The following is a 24388-nucleotide window of genomic DNA, read 5'->3' on the forward strand; positions in this document are numbered from 1 at the left end:
AAAAGATTCTACCTTCTGTTTACTTTACAAAAGATTCTACCTTCTGTTTACTTTACAAAAGATTCTACCTTCTGTTTACTTTACAAAAGATTCTACCTTCTGTTTACTTTACAAAAGATTCTACCTTCTGTTTACTTTACAAAACATTCTACCTTCTGTTTACTTTACAAAACATTCTACCTTCTGTTTACTTTACAAAACATTCTACCTTCTGTAGAGGCAGAATCTGCCTGTCCTTGGAGCGAACCATCCCTGTTATCTGGGTCAATATGTCTTCCATGGTCAATCCTGACAGTGACCCACCACGACTTTGGCGTAACTCCTGGATAAGGGCGCTTAACTCTGGCCTGTAAAAACAAATGCCTTTCTAGTTCTGAAGCTAAAATTCTTTAGAGACTAAAATGTGTTCATACATTTACCATATCAAGAAAGTCAATTAATTCCTTATTAAATTTTAACAAACATTGAAAAGAAATCGCAATGACACGGAACCTGCCTGATATAAATATTCACAACTTTTAAATGAATGGACTGATTTTCTAGTCACGTGATAAACTTGAACAAACAAAATATATTACAAATGCATGTGGACTTGGATTAAATATATTCTAGGTAGGTATTTATCAAGGGTGGTCTTAATCCATTTTAGCATGTCATATCAAATGGGATCTACAATTAACTACCACGATAAGCAAGCTAAGAATATTTCATACAAAGTTGCAAAATTTCTCCTCCATAGAGGAGCATCAAGCACTGTACACTTTTATTGTTGCTCAATATGACTTGGTTGACAACACTATGCAACTATTGAATGATATTACAACGCTATTAGGGCTATTCCAGTAAAACATAACCATTGAGGGGAAGGCAATTATTTTCATAGTATATAGGTGGGTGTCTTTTTTCTAGGGATGGCAACCAGTAGTAAAATTGGTACTCGAGTACTCAGACTATCTTTCGATCGAGTACTTGGGTACTCGATTTACTTGGGTACTCAATTACTCGGAAAAAATGAATTCGTTTTTGGGAAAGACAAGATCGTGTATACATGTATCGTTCATGACGTATATTGTGCATTGGTCGTATTATTGGTCATTTTCATCTTTAAATTAGACTTTCATTATTTACTTTAACAGAAAATTAAATAAAGGGAAAACAAATGCTTTTTCATGCTTTTAATTTTGTCTTTTTCATTTCACTTTAATGATTTTACATATAAGTATGCACTGCAAAATATCTACAATAATGCTGGAAAGTTAAACCCGGATTTTATTCGTGCGTCTTGATAGTCAAGATTTATAATGAAAATCAATCAGAATTACAATGAACGTAAATTAATAGCATACATAAAAATAATGAACGAAATACTCCGTACTGTTGTTTACCTCATTAATATTCACAATTCTTGATTTAAGATATCAACCAATCAATTGTGATAATCATTGCAAAAATAGTTAAAATACGCCCATTAAGAAATCAATGCTCGTAACAGTCGCTACTTGCTCGCTCGTTAGCGTCCATTGTTTGGTGAAAGGACTCTAATTGGTAAACAATATAATTGTGTAGGTAATAGTTCCGCTATCAAAACTTTGCTAATTGACATCAGTGCTAATTGGAAATATGGGCCCTTTGCTGACAGTTTGCAACTCTCAACTAATTTATTAGGGTCAATTGTGTACACAGCGGGGATAAGAGGGACCGTAAATTGTCCTCTTGGCAACTAACCAGATCTGTTACTTCGTCTGTAAATCGTGTATTTTGTGACTTTTATAGATTTTTTCTGAGTACTCGAGTAGTGATTTGGTACTCGAGTACTCGGACGTTCAATCGAGTACTCGGGTACTCGTTGCCATCCCTACTTTTTTCACTGATTTGGACCCTAAAAAGGTAAATTTGCTTCTATAGGGGGGTGGTATAATTTAAAAGTGCCTTACCCCCGGGGGGTTATATGTATAAATGGACTAGCCCTTACCCCAAATCTTGAATCTGCTCCACTTACCGTGATTTCTCAGGGAACACACTCTGTAACTTGTACACCAGCTTCTCAAAACTGGACATCTGCCCAGGTAACCCCTTTACTCCGAGGGGCCTCAGGGGGGCTCTAGGGGGTTGGGTCAGTGAGGGACGAGGCCCAGACAGGAGTCTGATAGCAACTGTAGAGGGCTGAAGAGGCCGTATGGGTACGGGTTGGGGGGCAGAGTTCTGGCTGGGCTGGGAAATGTTGTACATAGGGGTCTGTGTGGAGCTTACTGGACCGAGGATGGCATTCATTGTCGAGGCTGGTAGGGCACCCACTGGAAGGTGAATGGTAAATTTAAATTTTGTTATACTACTTCATACATATAAATATACATTAAAAATAAATGTCGTTGAATTTCTATTTCATTGTATTTTTAAGATAAAACAGTCCACAAAAAATCTTATTCTGTAACTGACAACATTAAAAATCTACAGTAAGTGATTAATAATATTTTTTATACAAAGTCAAAGTAATAAGTCAGCTGCCATAAAACGTCATAAGATCAACTCATAATTTTCACTTTGTATATGAATCTTAAATAAGTCTTCTGAAATTTGTTTTTTATTCCTCTTCCCTTTCTGTGATTCTTACATCAGCAGCTATGTCTGTAAAACTGAGATTAGTCCGTATTTCTAACATCCCTTTAAACCTTTAAAATAGCCGTTACCTGACTGTCCAATGGGCTGTCTGTTCGACATGGGCATCCGGGGCATCATAAACCCAGGCTGCATGAAGGGCATTGCCTTCAACTGAAAGAAATTGAGTTCCTCGATATTTACATCATTAAAGCTTAGGACAGTGTGGAAATTATCACAAGTCCCGGGGCTGAGATTATATATTGAATACACAACCTAAATTAGCTACACATGTGTTCACAGTTACAGGTATTGGTACCATCTTATTAACAAGTGAATTTTACTATCAATTTTTCGAATATCTAAAACACATAGTTTGGCTACATAGGCAACACTTCAGTTTGCATGTACGATTATTTAGTAATCAGGGATGTGATTGACCTGGCAGCTGGAGGGCTGAAACCATTTCGGCCATGGGTTCTTGAGGCACTTTTGGGGTCAAAAGCACACAGTCATAAAATAAAAACTGGCTTTTTAAGCTCTTTTGAGGGTTCTTCTGACTTTAAATTTGAAGCAAACTGGGATATAAACCCTAACAACCAAAAGCACACTAGTATCTTTATTAATCAGCTAAAAAAAAAAAAAAAAAGTTTTTTTTGGGGGGGGGGGGGGGGGGGGGAGGGGTGCCTTGGGCCATTAGATCCGCGGAATTCTGCGAATCCGCGGACAAATCACATCCCTGAGTAATCAACTGTATTTCTTTTTTTTCTCTCACTATTTTGTTATACACTCTTAATTTTTCAGTATTTTGTTATACACTCTCGATTTTTTAAAATTTTGTTATACACTTTTCGGTTATATTATACACTTGATTTTTCAATAATCTGTAGTACACTCTTGGTTTGCAATATTTTGTTAATTGTTAATAACTGCATTTAAACACTCACACTCTCTGGTACTGGGGGCGGACTGCGGACCCTGATGGAGGTGAGCTCGGACAATTGTCTTCCCCTCTGTACCTCCTCCATCTGTACATCATACTCACCCTGTGTAAAAAAACATTGAAAATCTGGAGCCACTTTCATAAATATTTTCTCATATTTGTCTCTGTATAGAGCAAATCAGTTTGTCTCTTTTTATTATGACCCCTAGATATATATCAAAAAAAGTTTTAACATAGTCATGATTAATTATGATGAACAACTGCCTACTTAGCTCCTAACTTGTATGTAACTGTATGTATTTATTTAGACCTTGTGGTCAAGGATAACCCGTAAAAGTGCAAGCACATTATTTCCAACGGGGTTCTTGCTTATGCTGAAGGGACAGCACATGGAAGAGACAGAGGTGGGATACAAGGAAGTCTGGGTGCGATACCCTAGCTCTTTTTCGAAGAGACCCCTTGGTTCTTTTACATTCTCGCTGTAGAGCACCACTACACAGGGTACAACTTTCCTGGGTTAAACCAGTACTGAGTACACCACTTTTCTGAGCACTACCCTTTAAATGCTAAGGGCCTGGTGAAGGAGCTACTTGTACCATCTTTTAAGGTCTTTCGGTATGGCTCGGCCAGGGAACGAACCCACCGCCTCCCACTTCACAGGCGGACACCTTAACAACTAGGCCATGGAGATGGACAATAATTATCCTCACCAGATCATTCTGTCTGCCAGCTTATAGCTCCATGTTTTTTAACTTGTAAGGAACATTGTTTCATCATATTCACCACATTTCCCATTAACATTACCTTAATCTTGACAAGGTTATCCTCTGATTGAGTCTTCACATTGGCCCAGAAGTCCAGCGCTTGTTGGAGAGCTGGCGGCACTGACTTGGGCTCCTCCTCCAGTCTGAAATCAAGAATTTAAGTATTTTAATCTAAGAGGTACATGCCAGACCTGATGTCTCATTATTAATGAGGAGTAATTCAAGTTTGAATCTGAAGAGGATTTTTAACCACCTCCCTAAAATTAATGTTGAAAGGAAAATATCAAATGAAGTATAAGAACAATGTAGAGTCCTCCGTAGGTCTAAAATAGAAAGGAAATTAATATCTGAGTTGCTAATTACATTGTGAAAATTGTTGTTTTTCTATAACATTGTACAAATTGTTGTATTCTATAACATTGTGAAAATTGTTGTTTTTCGATAACAATGTGCAAATTGTTGTTTTCTCAATCCTTAACACTGATAGAAAGAATTTAAATAAATTGCAAATGTCACCTCGAGGCTATTAGCTCTCAAGCACTCAAAGAACAAATCCTATGCAACAGTATGTTACATTAGCGCACTTCATAATCTTCCATGGCTTGAATTTTGCTACCTTGCAGAGAGCGTTATTTTGATTCAGACTGTAACATAGTAAATCAACATCTAAAATGAACTGTCACAAAGGTCTGTCCCTGTCCCTCTTTTTCGTATTAAATAACTTATTCTTTATTTATCAACCAAAAGCGCTTACTCTTAAAAAGTGCTAGATCTACCCACCCAACTGGCCCCTGACAATTATGAACAACTTTGTATACAAAGCAGTGCTCCACCCAGGATTTGAAAAGAGCAGGGTGCAAGGTGAGAAAGGGCACTTTAGATGAGCATTGAATGAGTCTTAATGGGGAACTTGCAAAGAACAATGTTCAATTCTTATTGAGTATATGTTGTAACCTCTCCATACTTTTGTATTGAAATTATGTATATTTATTATTTAAATACTTATTTTTGAATATATACTTTGTCAAACAAAAGGGCACAGTGGGGTGTAGTAAAAAGACAGCAGGGTGCTCAAAAACAGCAAGTGGGTACCCAACCATGCTATTTAGCCTTAGTTGGAGCACTGCAATGGAGATATAGAAACAAGGTGAGGGATTTCTGAATTAAATACACAAAAGCACACTTAAAGGACTTGTTCACATTCTATAGAGTCGGACATTGAAACAAAAATTGGTGTGAAATGTTAAAATGCCAATGGCAAAAAATCCTAGTAAAAGAATCACATTGAAGCTCTCTTGTTAATAATTAGTTTCGAAATGTGAGAGAAAATACTCTATATTTCCAAAAAGTGTTAGTAACGCTTTATGAATTACTGTAATAAAATCTGTCCAATTAAGTATCTGCCAGTTGCTGTTTGGTGTTTTATTTTGATCAAAAAGATTAATGAAAAAGACTCAATTCCATAAAAGTTTGATAACAATCTGTTAGTGTGTTCCCTTAAAAAGGGATTATTTGGCTCTCCCAGTCTTGACAATTACGAATTGAAGCTTCTTCACATACAATGAATATTTTTTTTCAATTGAATATACAGTACAATAAATTACACAAAGTTTTTATCCAAAATTGTAAAACAAAAAGCTTGATTGATATGACTGAATGGTAAAGGACCCGTTAGGAAAATCTTTTGCAAATTTTAAGGCAATTTATTCTAACAGTGTGTCCTTTCGTTTTGCCAATAGAAGAAAACAATTTCTAAAGTAAAAAGATTCTACAAAACCCCTTGTATTTAATACTGTAAATGTCCATGTATAGGCTGCACTTTTCCCCCTAGAATTCCCAAGAAAAAATGCCTGCATCTTATCTATGGTATTAGACTTCTGACAATTTTTTTCAAAGTCAGACGAATATGGCTCTTCAGATAAATTAAATGGGAAAAATGAGTTTGTTGACCTATTTTAAAGGGACGTAACTCACATCCCCTCAATTTAGTTATATCAGCATAGGTAAATTGGAATGTGGTGAGTTAAAAAAACGTTAGTTCAGGGGTTTCAATAAGACCCAAAATCAGGATTTTTTTAAATTCCATGTCTGAATTTCAGGAATTTTTAGGAATTTTCATAGAATTTGTAGGTAAAGTAGCGCGTTTGATGCACAAAATGTTTATATTTATGTTTATTGTTATATTCAACCATAACAAGAGTCTAGCATAGGGGCGCATGGGGATGGGAGTGGGAGGGGTCCACTCCTGTCACAAGGGGGGTTCATGAATTTTTTTGTTTTCATACTCAATTCAAATCATTTTCCATGATTTTCAGACTTGTACAAAATGTTGCTTTTTCACAATATTTAGAAGGGTGCGTTTTAATAACAAAATTAAAATTTGTCTATGGTAATATTACTGTACTTGTCTGGACTCTTCTTTAGTGCAATGTCTTATTTTCTCCTACATTTCATGTAAAATAAAATAAAACAACAGACAGTTAAGCATTTTAAACAATTATACTGGCATAAATACACACAAAAAACAAATATGAAGGGGACGAATTTTAGTTGTTAAGATCATAGTTGGGTACGAATGTTACATTCAGCCTGGCTGTTATTTAATTGTCTTTGGTTATGCTTAATTTGTTGATGTTTTGGATTAAAATGACAATAAAAATCACTGCCCTTGCTTAAAGAAACACTTATACAGCATAGAACATTGATAAAATAACGCCGAAAATCGTTCCGACAAAATGGCGGTTTCGGAAAATTTTGACATGATCGTAGGTGTGATAGGTAAATGCGACATAACGCATCAAAATATTTTTGGGGGGTTACAAAGAAATGTTCATCATGAATATTTTATAAATACACTTTCAAATCATTTACTGATAAATTAATGTATTTGATTGTGTTAGCACCAGCTTTCCAATGTCTACAAATCGGCAGTGATCGTCGGCTTCAAATCAACAATATTTAAAATAGCGAGTCTCGTCTGTACAATACAATTATCAATTATTTTAAAAGGTTTTATAGTGTTTGACAACATTTTTCATCATCAGTTCGCATTTTCTATAGCATTTTACGAACTTTCATCTTTGAATGAACGAGTTCTCAATGTATAGCGAGTTTGATTATAGGGTTGTCTTTTCGAACATTGCCACATACTTTGCTGAAGGTGTTGACATGTTTATAAACAAAGAAACATATTTTACTTTCATATTTATTATCGCATGGAAATTATAACGATTGCCGTTTACATGATCCATAAAAACCGGCACTGTAAACAAACATAATGGCTTTCTGATTTTATTTTTTATTCACTGCGTCTTATCTATGGTATAAGCCGCTCTAAGTTTTTTTTTCACGAATTTTAAGGTATTTCTATGCCTGCGTCCTATCTATTGGTGCGTCCTATACATGAACAATTACAGTATGTGCATTGAAACACATAAGCCAAACACTAAGCCGAACCCAAGACTTTACTCAGTTTGCATAAATGTCAAGGTTGAGATCATTTTTTCTACTTTGTTTATTGAAAAGTTCCATTGACTAAGTACATGTGGCAAAGCCATTTTGCCAAACTAAATAATTTTGCGTATGAAACCTATGACCTTGACATTAAGCCAAAACAGGAGAATTTCAAGATAGCAAAGACTCGTTGCTTAAAAACAACAACTTCTACATGAAAAGTAGAGATATTTAGAAAAATCTCAATGACAGTAAAGATATCAACACTTGTTTACAAACCCACTTTTACATGAAAAGAAGAGATAAAGGAGCAAATCCATGCTTAACTCTAGTTGTGGCATAGACCCACAGTCTAACAACAGCATTGTATAGGACTACTGTTAGACATAGAAACCATTACCAAAAGAACAGTATTTTTTGTAAACACATTCATATAAGAAATGAAATAGAATATTATTTTTTTCCTAATGCTGACTGTCATGCTCATCCGTTCTTCAAGTATGGACATGTACTGTATTTTTGTGTGCAGATTTGTGTGCAGATTTTAAGTGTAAAGAAAATGCAAGCACTGTGAGTTTCCCAATTATTTGCTTTGGAAGACAGTACATGTAGTTATTGAGGCTTACCCAGAGTTTGTTTGATACTGGATAACGCTAAAAACAAATGAGCAAAAGGTTGTTTTTTTCTTCATATGATATATTATTTACAATTACACTTTATTATATATTCTGTGCAGTTAATTAGCATGTATGCATTATTTAATACAGTCAAAAAATAAAGTTTAAAGTCTTCTGGTTTAAAAAAGAATAAATATATAAATATTCGGTAAGAATTTTCTAAACCACCTTACAAGTTTTAATTCAGATTGATATTGTCAATACAAAACACAATTTCATAATAACTTTCAAAATTGTCATCTAAAATAACAATAACAAAACATGCTCTTACTTTTGTTTAAAAGCTGACAATCGTTGCAGATGAAATATGGCCTCCTTCTGAGATCTTTCCAGAACTCCGCATGCTGATTTTAGTTTCGACTTCAAGATTTGAAGTTCCGACGATTTTGCTCGATCTTGCTGCAATTCAACTTGCTGTCGATACAAATCGGCATTCTCAATCAGTTTCTTCATTTCTGACAAATCTTTGTCTCTGAAAATTCATTATTTGATATAAAAAGTACTTTGAAATGATTACTTTCTGGTATTTTTTATTTTCAAAGTATGAAGTTTAAAATATTTTTTCAGATTTGATATTTGGCAATCCGTTCTTACCCATTCTGTAAATAGAACGACCCGACTATAACCGGAAGCATTTTTTCAAATGACGTCACAATAACGCGGGAAAAGATCAACCACTTGAAATCTCTTTAAAACGTAAAATTGAAACACTTCTGGTACCAATATATTTAAAATATAATAAACTAACACTTTTAAAAATGTTCATCTATATTTTATGGGACCTGCAGACACAATACAACCAATAACAAGATCAATAGCTTTCATGTATATTGTTATGTTCATCGATTGATGAACGCAATTGCCGAAAGGCAGTTCATTTAAGGTATGGAAGTTGAGGTGTAAATATTAATACTTATGCCAGACTGATGGGCATCTATAAATAAATACATGATAAATACACCATTGCTATGAAAATACTCCCTATCTTTCTGAAATACAGACCAAGTAAAACAGTTCTATGATTAAATGTCTCAACTAAAAGTTCAATCAACCATACCTTTGGCCTTTTGCCAGGAAAGCAAGATCATCTACTTTTCTCTCCTGTTTCGCCATTTTCTCACGCAGGCTGAAAATATTTGATACATCCAATGAACAAAGGATTACCAAAGTACCTGTAAAACATTTAATTCAATAGCAGTCAAAGAGGATGATTTTTGCAAAGTTTCAATGTTTAATTTTACCAGGGTGGTATTTATAAAACATCATAAGTCATTTCTTAACTTAAAAATGTTGTTTTTTACATAAAATCATGCATTTTGAACCAAATCAATAAAAATAAAGAATTTTAGGTATTATGAAGCAGTTATATGATACAATAAGATACCTCTGGGTACTGCTGTTTCCCCCACAACACAAGATAACACTCTCGCGTAAAATAGTGCCAACAAGAGTGAATAATATAATGTAGTAATAACTTTCACGATTGTTTTAAACTAAGATGTTTAATGAATACAGGCAAAGCTTTTAAGCTCTTAAATATTTTTGACCAAGAATGAGTCACATGACTCTATTTTGCTCTTTTCAATGGAGGCCTCCATGTTTGTGAGCAATTGTATCTCCTGTTGAAGAGTCTCTTGTTTTCTCTCATGATTCTTCTTAAACAAGTTTAGTGACTGAACTAGACTCGCAACAAACAATACTGTAACCTACTAAATTTCACTCTTCTCTTTATAAGCCATCATGTTTTTGAGCTGTTGTTTCTTGTTTAATAGAGACTCTACTGCCTAAACTAATCTAACATCCACAAATGACTGTAACCTCTTCACCTTGGAGGTAAACAAAGTCTCATGTTCACTCTTCTACATTTTCTTTGCCAACTTTTCAAATGACATAACTAAACCAATCCCTCCTCCCCACAACACTTTAACTTACTCAATTCCACTCTTCACATTGGAGGCCACAATTTCCTTAAGAATTTGTATCTGCTCTTGAGGAGTCCTCTGTTTACTCTTCTACATTTTCAGCATTAACTTTTCAAATAACTTAATTAAAGTATCCCCCCCCCCACCTTTCCTCCCTACAAAACTACAACTTACTCAAGTTCACTCTTCTCCTTGGAGGCCACAATGTCCTTAAGTATTTGTATCTCCTTTTGAAGATTCTCCTGTTCGCTCTTCCATGACTTCTTCTCTAGCTCAAATAGACTTTCTTTGTTCTTCACTTCTGCTCCAAGCACCTGTGGAATGAGAAGATAAGGAATCAAATACTCAAATAATCTTTCATGAGCATTTTGGATGCATGTTTTTTGGGAATAATTTGAAAGGGTTTAATGAGTTGAAAAAGGATATTTAAAAATATATACTACTGACAAGCTGTCTTGGACATGAAAGACTACAAACAAGGTGCTTTTATGTCCAAATTTCAGTTAAAATAAAGAACTAAAATACAAACACAGTCATGTTACAATTCAGGGCTTATACAGCCAGGTGACCAATTCAAGGAGTTATCTAAGAGATTTCAAGGACTCTTGTTCCATTTTCAAAGACTACATGTATCTTATTAAAATAAGAAACTATGAAAATAACACATATTTTAGAAAACTATCATTAAAAAAAAGCTATGGAAATACTAGTTCTATCTAAGATCAAACTTTTTTTGTAAGGTGGATATTTGTTACAACAGATACTTTTTTTGGAGCTGAACAATATATTTAAGGACTTTTTCCAAAAATACGGGCACTTTTCAACAATTTTCAAGGCAAAATAAGAATTCAAGTAGTTTTAAGGAGTTCTTTGCAAATTTAAGGATTCTTCATCCAGCAGCCTAAATTACAAGTATGTTTCAAGTCTGGGCAAACCCTGTAAATATACCAAGACCTACCACAAGTTGATTCTCCTTATATGTATACTCTCTCGCCATTTTTTCATAGGCTTGCTGACCATCTTGAATCAGCTTTATAGCACGGTCTCTTTCATCCTTCACCTGTGTAGGTTAAAAAACCACTATTATGTGATAATACGATTGTAATAGAACAAAATTTAAATAATAACCAGGCGCCAACTTCTTGAAAAATTATAAGTCCCTTTCAACAGGATTAAGGTAAGCTCACTATTTTTGTATTGGTATAATATAGCTTTTAGGACCTTAAAAGAAAAATATCTTTATGATTATCACCATAAACTGCATTTTGTTTAGTAAAATTAAGATTAATAGAGAAATTTTGCTTAATGAAATAAGTTACTTAAACTTCTTAAGCTTAAGAATGTTCGAGAAATTGGGTCAAAGATATTCAAAGTTAATAATAATAAGTTTAAAGTTATTATATTCAAGATATTTAAAAAATATAATCTCAAACATTTGATAAGATGGTATTATATCAGCATCATTTATCTAAGTTAAGAATCAGGACATATATAAAGTTAAGACATGACCATAAATAACTTATCAATTTCAATATAATTTCTACAAACCGTAATATATTCATTCTTGAATGGTTCATACACGTCTGTCATGGTCGCCTGATGCATCAACTGAGACACACACTGGGTTTCTTTATCCTTTTTCTCGGTGGGAATCATCGTCAACTGTGGCGGAATAAAAGAACCTGGCCCGGGAAGGCGCATATTTGGCGGAAATGGAGGAACCGGGTGGCGGAAAGACATTCTTAATGGTGGCGGAGGAGCAGCATAATATGCTGTTGCTGACATAGGTGGTCTGACGAAAGGTAACGCTGTGGGTGGGGAAATGATGGGCGGAGGTTTGATTGGTTGCGGTTGAGGTTGTAATTGCGGCTGAGATGAGAATGAATTGAGGCCCCAGCTGGGCCCAGAGAATAAATTATATCCTGATGAAGATTCTGGGAGTGCTATGGACGAAACGGGCTCTGGATTGGAATGATCTGAGACTGGAATATGCAACATGGAATTAAAACCGGAATTAGTCTTAAAACAAGAGGCATTATCAACTGTCGATCGTTGAGGGTACACTACATTCACATTAGATGTCGGTGAAGTCAATGATCCATCAACCTCATAATATTTCTTCATATAATCAGCTGCAAATTGTTTGCTGTAGTCATCACCAGCAGGGGTATTTGCCCATAAGCCACGACTTCCTTGTTTCCGGGATTTCTCACTTTTTTCAAAGTCCTTCATAATATCTGTAGACACCCTCTTCAACATTTCCAATCTTTCAACTTTAGACACAGTTATTCCTTCAAACAACTTCTCCACAACGGAATCAGCAAGCTCCTCCACCAATTTCATATCAGTTCTCCGTACAAACTCTTCACCAACTCTTTGCATCTCTTGAGCCAGTGATTCTTGTCTTTCACTTTCACCAAACTCATTCTCCTCATTACCACTAACTTTCCACAAATCTTGACTATTGTCTTGGCTTTCCCATATTCCTGCAGGCTTTTTCACAGTCAAAAAGCTGTTATTGAGAGGTTTCAAAGGTTTCGGCACTTCTGACAAAGCCCCTGATCTTTCACTTCTTTCACTAATGTCAGATTTGGAACTACTCCTACTTATATTAGGATCTAACTTATTACCATAATCATAAGCAAATCTGGTATCAGCTTTAAATCCTGATTTGGAAACTCCAGAACTTTCTTGACTTTCCCTATTGTCACTATATGCATCGGAAAGTTCATCAATATCATCCAAGTCATCATAACTATTAGAACTTGGTTTTGAAAGCACAGTTTTCTCGACAGGAAAATCATCAATAGAGTCTATAGCATCCATATGACCAGAACCGCTTTGTCGAGTACCGTATGAATCAGACGAAATCTTTCCTTCGAAGGCATTCAAACCTAACGACCAATGAACTGGCTTACTATTAACAGGTGGTTCAAAATCAGTCAGACTGTTGTAACTAGTATTTTCTAAAGAAGAAACTGAGGACAAAGCACTAATTTTGTTTCCTGTCATTTTTGAACCAGTTGGTATGACACTAGATGTACTGGAAACTTTAGCCGAATAATTCACACTACTGGTCACACTCTCAATTAATCCATCTGTATTATTCACACTTTTCCCAACAGTTTTCCAATCAGCGACCACGGGGTCTATTCCACTTGCCTCCTTCTCTTTTCTACGCTGAAGGGCAATCTCACGGGCAGATTTCGCGTGCTGCATTAGCGATATCACATCGTCTATAACCGCAAATTTAAGAGACTGTTTAAGGAAGTCTGGTAATCCGCCCGCTAGCTTGATTTTTTCAGTGGCTTCAAAAGGAAACACTTCAAGTTCATCTTGTATTTTTGCGTCGTCTGCTGCTAAAGGTCCATTCTGAAGAATCTCCGCAAAGTATCTGAAATTGACACTTCAAGTTTAAAAATGATTTTTTTTATGATATACATACATTTGCAAACAAGTGTGACAAATTAACTAGTAATTAAACTGCCAAACTTCCGTGCTAAGGCAACCCAAACATAACCATTGACATTACTTTGATATCATACTGAAAGTTTGATGTCATGTAGTGTTGTCTCCTGTTGAGTGTATGTTGGTTGAAATATGCTTTAAAAATTTCATCCCATTTTAATTCCAAACATACATGTGACATTTTTTTTATTTCCTTTAAATAAATTAAAGCATTAAAATGACCCTATACGACACTAAACACCAAAATGTGTTAGACATACGAGAAGAGATTTTCTGTGACCTCATCTGGCTTAAACATGGGTTTTACAGGGGCGGTGTATGACTTCTCAAACTTGTTGATTTCTGTCTGCAGTTGAGTAGGCACAGAGAACGGATTTTGAGGTGCATCTTTCCTGAAAGTGAGAGCATCATTGTTTTTATTTTATTGATTTGCAACAATAATTTTTCTCCAACATTGTGACTGCAAGTTAAGCAATAACCAACACGCAAAATAAAGGAATTACAAATAGGACAAAAATAAGAGATATCACCGGATGTGATAATACCCGCACCACACCGCCTTCTGGTAATAAGTATCGCTGGGAGAATTGTATGCTCATATGCTCATATATGCCATTAATTTGGTGAGAAGGCATCTTTTAAGTTAATGGTTCTAAGTTCTTCTATATAGAAATAAAGACTATAATATCTTTTTTTCTATTTTTTTTTTCATATTTATGCAATATTTTATTAAAGTTCCATTAAAAAATGTTTCAAAGTTAAAATAATATATATTTTTTTATCTTTTTGAAGGACGTCACATTACAAATATATATATGTTTTCATCTTTTTTAAGGATGTCACATGATATTGATCATCATCATGACATGGCATGCGTGATGGCAGTGATAATTGTACAGCAAGGGAGGTAACCGCTGTTTGAAATCTGATATACCCAACTTACTGTCCCTTCTCCTGCTCTTCCTCATTAAGGGCCGCAGACATTTCCGTCCTCAGTGTTTCTTCTTTGTTGTCTGTAAAGTTCACCTCGACGTTCAGGATCTGCTTAGACTTGTCCTTCTTCTTCTTCGACTTCTTCGTCTTACCGCTACTTGCGTTAATCGCCTGATAATTTATAAGAAAATTTTAAGTGTAACACAACTTAAAACTATCATGCCTGGTTTGAAATTAACAAATATTTATATTTTGCGACATAAAAACCGGTACACAAGATCTGATTTTCATGCAATTATATAAGCTTAAGAGTACACTTAAAATTTATTGTCGAGAAATATTGTTTTTTTAATATTTAAGATTTTATGTATATTTTGTACAAATTCGAATTGCCCTGTAAAAAGGATATTTTTAAATTTTATAAAATACATTTTAACTTAAAAAAACAATTACAGTTAATGTTGAATACCTTGACATCAATGTTTTCCTTCATTAGTCTCTTCGTGAGTTTCATGTCAGGGAGTGGTTGATCGGAAGTTTCCATGTCCTCAATGAAGGCGCAGGCACTTGCCCCGTCAACTATCAAAGCTTCTTGCTCTGAAGTATTAGGTTTGTCTACATGTATATAACCAAAGTTGTGACTTAAAGTTGTTGCAATCTTAAAACAATCACACTTGTGTTACATGAGAATGTGTCATTGTGGGGGGAATATGAGTAACCCAAGGATTCTACTTCAGCTGTCTTGGTAACCATGGTAACCATATACTTTCACATACTTCACATGTTGAGGTATGAATCAAAGACAGCTTGCACCACAGTTTATAAATAGTTTGTTTGGAGTTACCTGCAGATTCATAAAAATAGTCACAACCTGAATTTTTGTTGACTGTCCAGAGGTCATTTTTTTTTACCATTTTTCATTATTGAATTATGGGGTAAGGTGAAAAAAAAAAAATCATTAATACTTACCTACGCACAGTACCCACACAAGGCAGTGCCTAACTAACTATTTATTAATAGTGATCAAAATAATATATTCCAGACATGTTTTTTTACAATAATATGTTCCCTACAAAAATGAAACAAGAGACATAATTATCTACTTCAGTAGAAAAAAAAACTTCTTCAAAAAGTCTTCAATTTGTTTCAACGGCACACAGTTCATTTCCATGCCACAAAAACACTGAATTTAAGACCAGACCACTTCCATGCCTTAGATATGCTATATCCACATAAAAACAATATGAAATATAAGCCCTTAAGAAAATAATGATGTAGTTTTAAAAGACCGCAGCAAAACCTGTGAATAGTAATTATTATAAATATGGATCGTCCACTGTGCACAACCTTCCAGATAACAAGGGATAAAAAAGATCACTAATTAATTATTGACTTATCTAAAGGTTTACAGTAAACAGATGGTCATAATTCACAAGGTAGCTTAACACATCTACCAGAATCAGATATTCATATCAAACAGAGCAAATGACAGATTCAATGGATTCATTCCATTATCTGTTTTTCTTTGAAAATGGTATTCTGAGTGACAAGAAATGCAGACAGAGTGGCAGGAAATGCAGACATAGTGACAGGAAATGTAGACAGAGTGATAGTATATTCAGACCAGACAGAGTGACAAGATATGCAGACAGACTAACAATAAAAATAATTATGCTGACAGAGTGACAAGATTTACAATGATCAGAGTTATGGGCCTTGCAACATGTACACAAATTGTCTCTTCGGACATGTGTACACAATTATAGTTGAATATCTCGAATGCTTTTTGAGTCATGAACCTAGATGAAAGATTTTTGTAAGATACAACATCGTCAATTACGATGCCGATATAATCAATGCTATAACAATACCTAAATACAGTCCAGATAATAATAACTAAATAGCTAATAACAGAAATGCTACCAACCGTCTTCCTGTTTGATGTTGTCCTCGTTATCTCGTCGTTTCTTTTTCCTCTTCTCCTTTTTCTCCTGTTTTTTTGCTATTTTGTTCTCACTGAAACACATGGTACAAGAAACCAATGTTTTAAATTGTCAGGATGTCGAAAAACTACCTACAATAAATCTATATATTGTGATCTGGGACTGTTTTCAATAAAAAAGATTTAAATAAAATTTTAAAGTAGAATCTGAGTGTTTTAATTTGCCTGTAAACAAAAATTTGGCCAATAAAATGAAAAGAATCACTCAAGCATGATGATAAGAATTATATTGAATATGGCCCCTGGATTTGTTATTTTGATTATACTTTTTTACAAAAAAATTACGGCCTCCTGCAACCAAAGATGGATCTTTTGCCGCGGTGGTGAAAGGTCACCAAATAAAAAATAAGGTAATTCATCCATCATTCATAAAAACAATGGCTTCTGGTACAGTTACATTTGAAAATTACAAAATGTAAGGTTTTAATATTTTCAAAGTTACCGATAGCTAATATTTACATATCCATTATGTAATTTAAGACACATAAATGAATTGGTAAAAAAAAAGTAGTAAAATTATTAGTTTTCATATACCTCCCCTTTAATATGTCATATCATAATGGTAGTGCCATAATGCTGTTATTCAAAAATGTAATCCATGCAAAAATAAGATCATTGGTTATCAATATAAATTAAACGTAGAATATGATCTCAATCTTAAATGCACTAAACACATCTTTCCGTCCTAATGTTGGATGACCTACTTTAACATACCTAAATCCTTCTAATTGTAATGAGCACTCAAAATTAAAACGAGCCATCCCTTATATAAGATTCATTTTAAGTTTATACTAGTTTCCTTTAGCTCCATTGTGAGGAATTCTGATAACTTATAGAATTAAGCTCGAGCCAACTTCCTGTGTAGAAACAAAAACTGATGTCCATTTTGAGAGGCCATGAGAAAGTTAACATGGCAGGGATCGAACTCACGATCTCTTGGGTAATGGCAGACACCTGTACGAGTAGACCACTCCCAACCTTAGTTTAAATTTTGAATGAGTCTAATGAGCAATTTACTAGTACTGGTCTCGAAGCATTGGGCTTATTTCAACCCGTCCTAGTCCCTCTAGTTTTATTTCATTTAAATGGATGTAGTTTCCTCAGTGGCGCCAACAAATCCATGAACTCTTTAACAACTAGAATCCTTGCATTGAGAATAGTCTTGTAAATGTTTGCAGTTCAGTTATCATGCTAGTAATATGTACTGTGAGAGCATTACTTTTTCGAGGTGATAATTATGTATGAAAATCTAATAAGGCATTGCCTTTGTAATAACACCAGTTCCTAAATTATTTGTCCATAAATCAATATACATCTATCACACAGTATTCATGAACATATATTTCCTTCAGATACATTAATTTGAGAAGATATTTTTTTTAATTCATTATCAGATGATTTCTTTGAATTAAATATACAAACTGAATTAATCATATCTTACATACATGCAAAAAAAATATAATGGCTTATCTATAGTTACTACAAAAAATGAATTTATTTTTTCAAAAAATACCATGTACATTTTTTCCTGAAAAGCAAATAGCCAACACAATCACATAAAAGAACTATTAATTCCAAACAGGGTAAATAACATATGTCAGGTACTACATGTACAATTTCATGTGCAAAATTTTCAATACAAAGGCAGGAAAAGCCTCTGGTAGCCTTTCCTCTAAATGTGTTAATTTTAGATGCCATTTACAACATATTGTTCACAGTTTCTCGTCATGCTAAGTTATTGCTTTTTATGAGACTAACATTACCCAATGTACTATGATAACTTATTTGCAGACAACCCGGAGTAAAAGCATACTACCATGTGACTTTCTGATCAAAAGTACAAAATACACACCAGGTTGAAGTGGGGAGCCATGCCGTTACAGTCAAGATAAAAATTAGAAAAAAACTGATATCAGATCCACTCGCCCACAAGGACTCATACTAAGCTGACAAATTTTTAGCCTTTATTGAATAAATTGGTAGCATCACATGATAATGTAAATCAACCAATCACGCTACAGCCTTTTGCAAAATTGCTTAACTAATGCTTTTTAGAATGGTGGACAATTTGAGAATATATCAACATTTGTTAAAGCGTTCCAGAAGATGGTATCTTACTATTAACACTCCTAATGAGTTGCCACACTTTATTTTGTTATAATAATAAAAAAAATCCATTAAAAAGTGAATTCTACAAACCATGAAATAGTCCCTTTAAGTTTGACTTGTGTTTAACATGTCATAATAGTAAGGCATGCCTAAATGTTCAAACATTGCAAAAGGGAGTAACTTCTATGAATAGAAGATACACAAGATTTCAAACCATATTAACAGACACTTGTAAGGATGAAGGATGGACAGGCAAGGATGACCAGACAATCCCTTAAAGAACTTTCCAGTTAATACATTGATATTAAATATGTTCTTTGGACCAATTGAGATTCCTCCAATACTATAGTAAAAGAACACCAAAAACATCCATTGATTTTCAATAATTTCGCTTGATATTTGAAATTTAGCCATTTGACTGTCTGAAAAAAAAGATTTCTTTTTATCCCCCAAAAATCTGATGTTTATTTAACCAAATGAATCTGAAAGTTTGTCTAGATCAATTTATAGAGGTAGAAGAGCACTTAAATTATGTTAAATCTGCATGCAATAAAATACACAGAAAAAACAGTTTCTTTACAAATCATATCCAGAATTACAACGCTTGATATTTCGCATTATATGGTAATCACGTCAATAATCTAGGCAGAAGGGTAATTTGGTTTTAACATTGTATTCATGCTCTTTATAATGGTTTTATCAACCCACTTATTAAAGTTTATGGTTACTTCCATTCCACTCTTTACTTGCACCAATTAATATCAATAATATTTAATAAACTCATTTGCTTGAAGATTTAAATTCATCATAAAATCTCTTTAATTTTTTCAGAAATGTTTTTTTTTTAAATTTAACTTAATGATCAGTAAATGTTGATTATTGCTGCTTGTCCAATCGTAACGACTTAGCCATCTCCGCCAAGCTTTGGGATCAACCTTGTTTATAAGTCTCAAGATTTATTTGACAGTTGAAAACACATGCAACACGTTTTCAATATATATGCCGCCATGATGGACTATTTTTAAAGAGCCGTATGAATTCCAAGGTCACATCTATTGGATAAAGGCCGAGGTATTTGCATTACTGCTTACCATCTCAATGAATGGAAAAAGAGGACTTTCGAGTATATATGGACTATATATCATAAGGAAAGCAAGTGAACTCAAGCATCCCGGAAAAAAGTTTGCTTGTCTGATATTGTTTAATCACTCAAAGAAAGGGGAATAACTCAACAATTAATGAAGTCATCTTATGGGCCTTGTGATACATGTGCAAAATATGTACCAAATTATATTGGAAAGCTTTTTTTTTATAGTCAAGGTTAAATTTTTTGTGACAACACCAAGGTTATGAAAATACCTTAACTTTACTTACAAGATAAAATACTAACAGAAGCCAATAGAGCCTTTCATATTCCACCCCTCGATATAAAAACTCCAAATATACAGACATACAAACAAACATTCACTTTGCATACCACATAGGGGTTTAACAGCTCAAGTAGAAAAAAGCTATGACTTGTCTGGTTAGTGCACTCGCTTCTCACCAAGGCGATCAAGGTTTGATTCCCTGCCTGAGTTCATATTAGTATGGATGTGGTTCACCAAGCCGGGTAAGTGGGTTTTATCTGGGCTCTCCAGTTCCCCCTACAGGATAAGACCACACACACCTCTAAACAAGGTGCCAACGAGAGTGACTTAGTATTAATTTATTTAACTTTCTTCACAACTGATGTAAAATAAATAAAGATTAAACAAAGACAAAAACCAACGCTGTGACTTACTTAGTTGTTTTCTGTTTTCCTGACATTTTCTTGTGTTTTTGGTCCTTTGATGCTGTCAACCTTTCTGATATATACTGAAATAGAGATTTTTGTATGTACATGATGAGTTCTTTTGTGATCAGTAATATTTTAAAAGTTAAAGAATTTTGCTTCAGAAACCATATCATAAACATCATTTGTTCAATATATCAATACAATCCATGATTTTAAGAGTTCAATACAAACAAAACATGAAATTAAAACAGTAATATGGACAGAGATAATATCATATATATATCTCCGAACATGTGATATGCACAACATAAATGTGTGGGTGTAATCTTGTCAAGATTTATTAATGAATAATATATATGATATTTAAGATTGTTATATTATATCATTTCTAGTAAAACTAAATTGATTTCACAATCTAATGGTGTAATAAACTATTCAGACTTCAAACAAGAGATTTCCAGTATCCTTTTCACTAAAGTGTACAATATTTAACATAATTATGAACATACTTTGGAATCGTATGATTCCATCATTTCGTCATTATGCGTATGTATACACGCTGACAGTTTTCAAACTCAGAAATTGCATACAATGTAATCAAAAAAAGGGTCACAATGCTGAATACTTATTAAAAAAAAATAATGGATTTTAACTAGGGATGGAAACGAATATTCGAATATTCAAACATTTGGTATTGGAATGTCATAATCGGTATTTGAATATTCGAAAAAAAAATCAATAAAGAGAATAAAAAACCTTTTGCCTACACTGTTGTTGTTTATAAAGTTTGTTTGTCTTGTTTTTACACCCCTAATGCCAGATGTGTGAATGTGATGACAATACACTATACACGCGTCATATGTCATTTAGGGATACAGTAAAACTGCACAAAACCTCGAGGGAACCGATTTACAATTTTCCAGTTTGATATGAAATATCTTTCAGTGTATTTTAAGTCTGAAGTCGTCAAACAGACTGTTTACTAAGATACCGATTATGTGTTGCGTTGTGAAAATCGCTAATATGTTCAAAGGTTGACGTAAACTAAATGTAAAACGCAAAAGAAAAAACAATAAATGAATAAATAGAAATGTTTATTTTAACAAAAAAACACATTTTCGTAAAGAGCAACATTTGAATGACAGTACATATTGTGGCATTAGTCAGATTTTCGCAAAGTTTCGCAAAATCAAGGATTGTTGATTGGCCCATCTTGTCAGTACAGAGCGTCTGGAGATCACGGTCAGCATCGGCGGTGAATTCAAAGAACCTTCTGACCACATCTAAAGCGTTAACTTCTTGTCATTAACTTCTCATAATTATCACCTCAAATGCCCATATAAACTTATATCGGTCATGCGTTAACAGTGAAAAACGGTTTTTCACACCTTATCAAATTGCCTTTTAACTGTCATTGCAATTTTAACAACTTGCGAAAATTTAAACACCTAGCAATTGTTTGTTTATTTTGGAACACGCGTTCCGGAAAAAGTGTGAAATTATGTCCTCGAGGGAGCCATAAGGTTTTGTGCACGATTTATGTACTTGGGACCGAGGATATTGCTCGACTGCTCGACATAATTAGGTTTCGATGCAGCGTGGGTATATTTTATAAGAAAATAGAAGGAAAAAAGTTCGGGACCAAGCTCCGACCTCGAGGGAACCCCGGTTCTCGAACGACCGCTTGTTTGAGGGAACGCAGTTTCACTGTATATCGTCGGGTCAAATAAAAAGTTCCCCTACTTTTAAAATAACTGGCTTGGAATCGGCTTTAACACACATATGTTGTCTAAGCTGCAAATTAAACTGTGCTATGTAAATCACCATGATGATATGAATCCCATGTGCTACAATTATGTTGTTACATATATGTGCTTAAAACTGTTTTCCATGTTTCGATACAATGTTCGTGCTTTGAAATGTAAATGTATAGTTAAACGTTATATGATATATTTCCTCTATTGTTGCACAGTAAATGAATCAAATCCACAGATGTTTTCGTTTTACTAGTTCCTGTGTTGATTTGGGTTCTCTAGTATAATTAGTCAATTAAGAGGTCAATCTCAGAACGAGGCTGCTCTTCCTACGGGAAGACCCTCCATTGGCGCAAAACGCTATATGACTAGGAATCCATCTAATTTCACATTGTTAACAAATATAAAGGCAGCGGAATTGAAATTATTCAATTTTGTTGTTTGTCTGTTGATAATGTATTGCTTTTTTCTTCCTGAAAATTCAGGATTTCAAAGGCTCATTTGGGGAAAATCAGGGTCTGCCACTCGTACTGGCTACGACAAAGTAGGGTCGAAATGCCCCGGCTATTACTTTAGCGAATAATAATAATAGTTTACTACATCTTCTAAAATACGTATTCAGGGTAATCGAATATTAGATATATTCCATCGAAAGAATTACCGAATATTCGAATATCAATTTTGCCATTCGTTTGCATCCCTAATTTAAACTATAAACTTATACATTACTAGAGTGGAGAAAATACTGAAAAGATATAATGCTCACATGTTTTTCGAGGCTGTCAGGTCTTGTGATGTGAATCTGCATGATATAGCCAGTACAGTCTGGTGTTGGACATTCAGTGTCCAAAATGTCCTGAAAATGAAATTGTTTGTCATGTTAACTTTTAAACTATGGTCATGTTAACATTTAAACTATGAACATGGACATGTAATTGTTGTCATGTTAAACTATGAACATGAACATGTAATTGTTGTCATGTTAAACTATGAACATGCAATTGTTGTCATGTTAAACTATGAACATGTAATTGTGGTCATGTTAAACTATGAACATGTAATTGTGGTCATGTTAAACTATGAACATGTAATTGTGGTCATGTTAAACTATGAACATGTAATTGTGGTCATGTTAAACTATGAACATGTAATTGTGGTCATGTTAAACTATGAACATGTAATTGTGGTCATGTTAAACTATGAACATGTAATTGTTGTCATGTTAAACTATGAACATGTTAACTGTTGTCATGTTAACTAAGGACAAGACCATGATCAAATCAAGTATTGTCGAACATTGGCAATTTTCCGCTCACGCTCACCAATAATCTATTCCATAATCTCATAATTTCATATGGCTATATACTCCCAGAACAGAAACCTATTTAAGAATATTAGAATTAATTACTGGTAAATGCATAGTATAATTGTTAAACAAATTATGGTAATTATTGAACATGGTAGATTCAGCTACATTATCCACCATTAATTCAATTGGTATTTGTCCAATATTTTACGACAAGAATAATCTTCCATCTATAATATTAACATTTATATAAAACAGTGTTTTGATTTTAAATCTTTAATCTTTTAGTTGTAACTTAATTTTACATATATTTAGTTGTATGTAACCTACCTTTACAGGTTTTTTCCTTACCTTTTCATTATGTTTGTTGAGTGAATCTTTGTAAGCCTTCCAGCAAACTTGGTGGAATGTAACCACACAATCATTTTGACAAATCATCTTTACATAGCCCTGCAAATATAGGAATACCAATGACATTCACAATCTAAACCAGAGTGATGCAGAGCGGATCCCAACACTAGCCTGGTGTTTCTCCAAATTTGGGGCATAACTCCACACTTATTGAAACCATGGTTATAGGCCTTGTTTTGTCTTCAGCAACACTTGAACCAAGTTTGACTTCAATGTCTCGAGTTTAGAGATTGGGTCAAGGTTAAAAATTTGGTACTATACCGGCAACATAGTT

General features: G+C 34.0%; 1 protein-coding gene across 2 annotated transcripts in view; it reads right to left on the reverse strand.

Moving 5' to 3' along the window:
* Window positions 1-24388, reverse strand: part of LOC128234590 (E3 ubiquitin-protein ligase TTC3-like) — a 62585-nt gene that overhangs the window by 4786 nt on the left and 33411 nt on the right. Inside the window, exons 21-38 of one of the 2 annotated variants that reach the window (XM_052948896.1) lie at window positions 24055-24153; window positions 23164-23253; window positions 20650-20723; window positions 16683-16771; window positions 15225-15352; window positions 14766-14926; window positions 14083-14214; window positions 11903-13748; window positions 11313-11414; window positions 10529-10668; window positions 9490-9558; window positions 8704-8904; window positions 8382-8408; window positions 4343-4445; window positions 3543-3641; window positions 2688-2769; window positions 2000-2294; window positions 209-347 (exon numbers count right to left, since the gene is read on the reverse strand). In XM_052948896.1, coding sequence (XP_052804856.1) covers window positions 209-347; window positions 2000-2294; window positions 2688-2769; window positions 3543-3641; window positions 4343-4445; window positions 8382-8408; window positions 8704-8904; window positions 9490-9558; window positions 10529-10668; window positions 11313-11414; window positions 11903-13748; window positions 14083-14214; window positions 14766-14926; window positions 15225-15352; window positions 16683-16771; window positions 20650-20723; window positions 23164-23253; window positions 24055-24153 — 3876 coding nt within the window. The remainder of the gene's footprint in view (window positions 1-208; window positions 348-1999; window positions 2295-2687; window positions 2770-3542; window positions 3642-4342; window positions 4446-8381; window positions 8409-8703; window positions 8905-9489; window positions 9559-10528; window positions 10669-11312; window positions 11415-11902; window positions 13749-14082; window positions 14215-14765; window positions 14927-15224; window positions 15353-16682; window positions 16772-20649; window positions 20724-23163; window positions 23254-24054; window positions 24154-24388) is intronic. The other variant, XM_052948897.1, reaches the window with a different exon arrangement.

This window comes from Mya arenaria, chromosome 5 (assembly GCF_026914265.1).
Source record: "Mya arenaria isolate MELC-2E11 chromosome 5, ASM2691426v1".
Lineage (NCBI taxonomy): Eukaryota > Metazoa > Mollusca > Bivalvia > Myida > Myidae > Mya > Mya arenaria.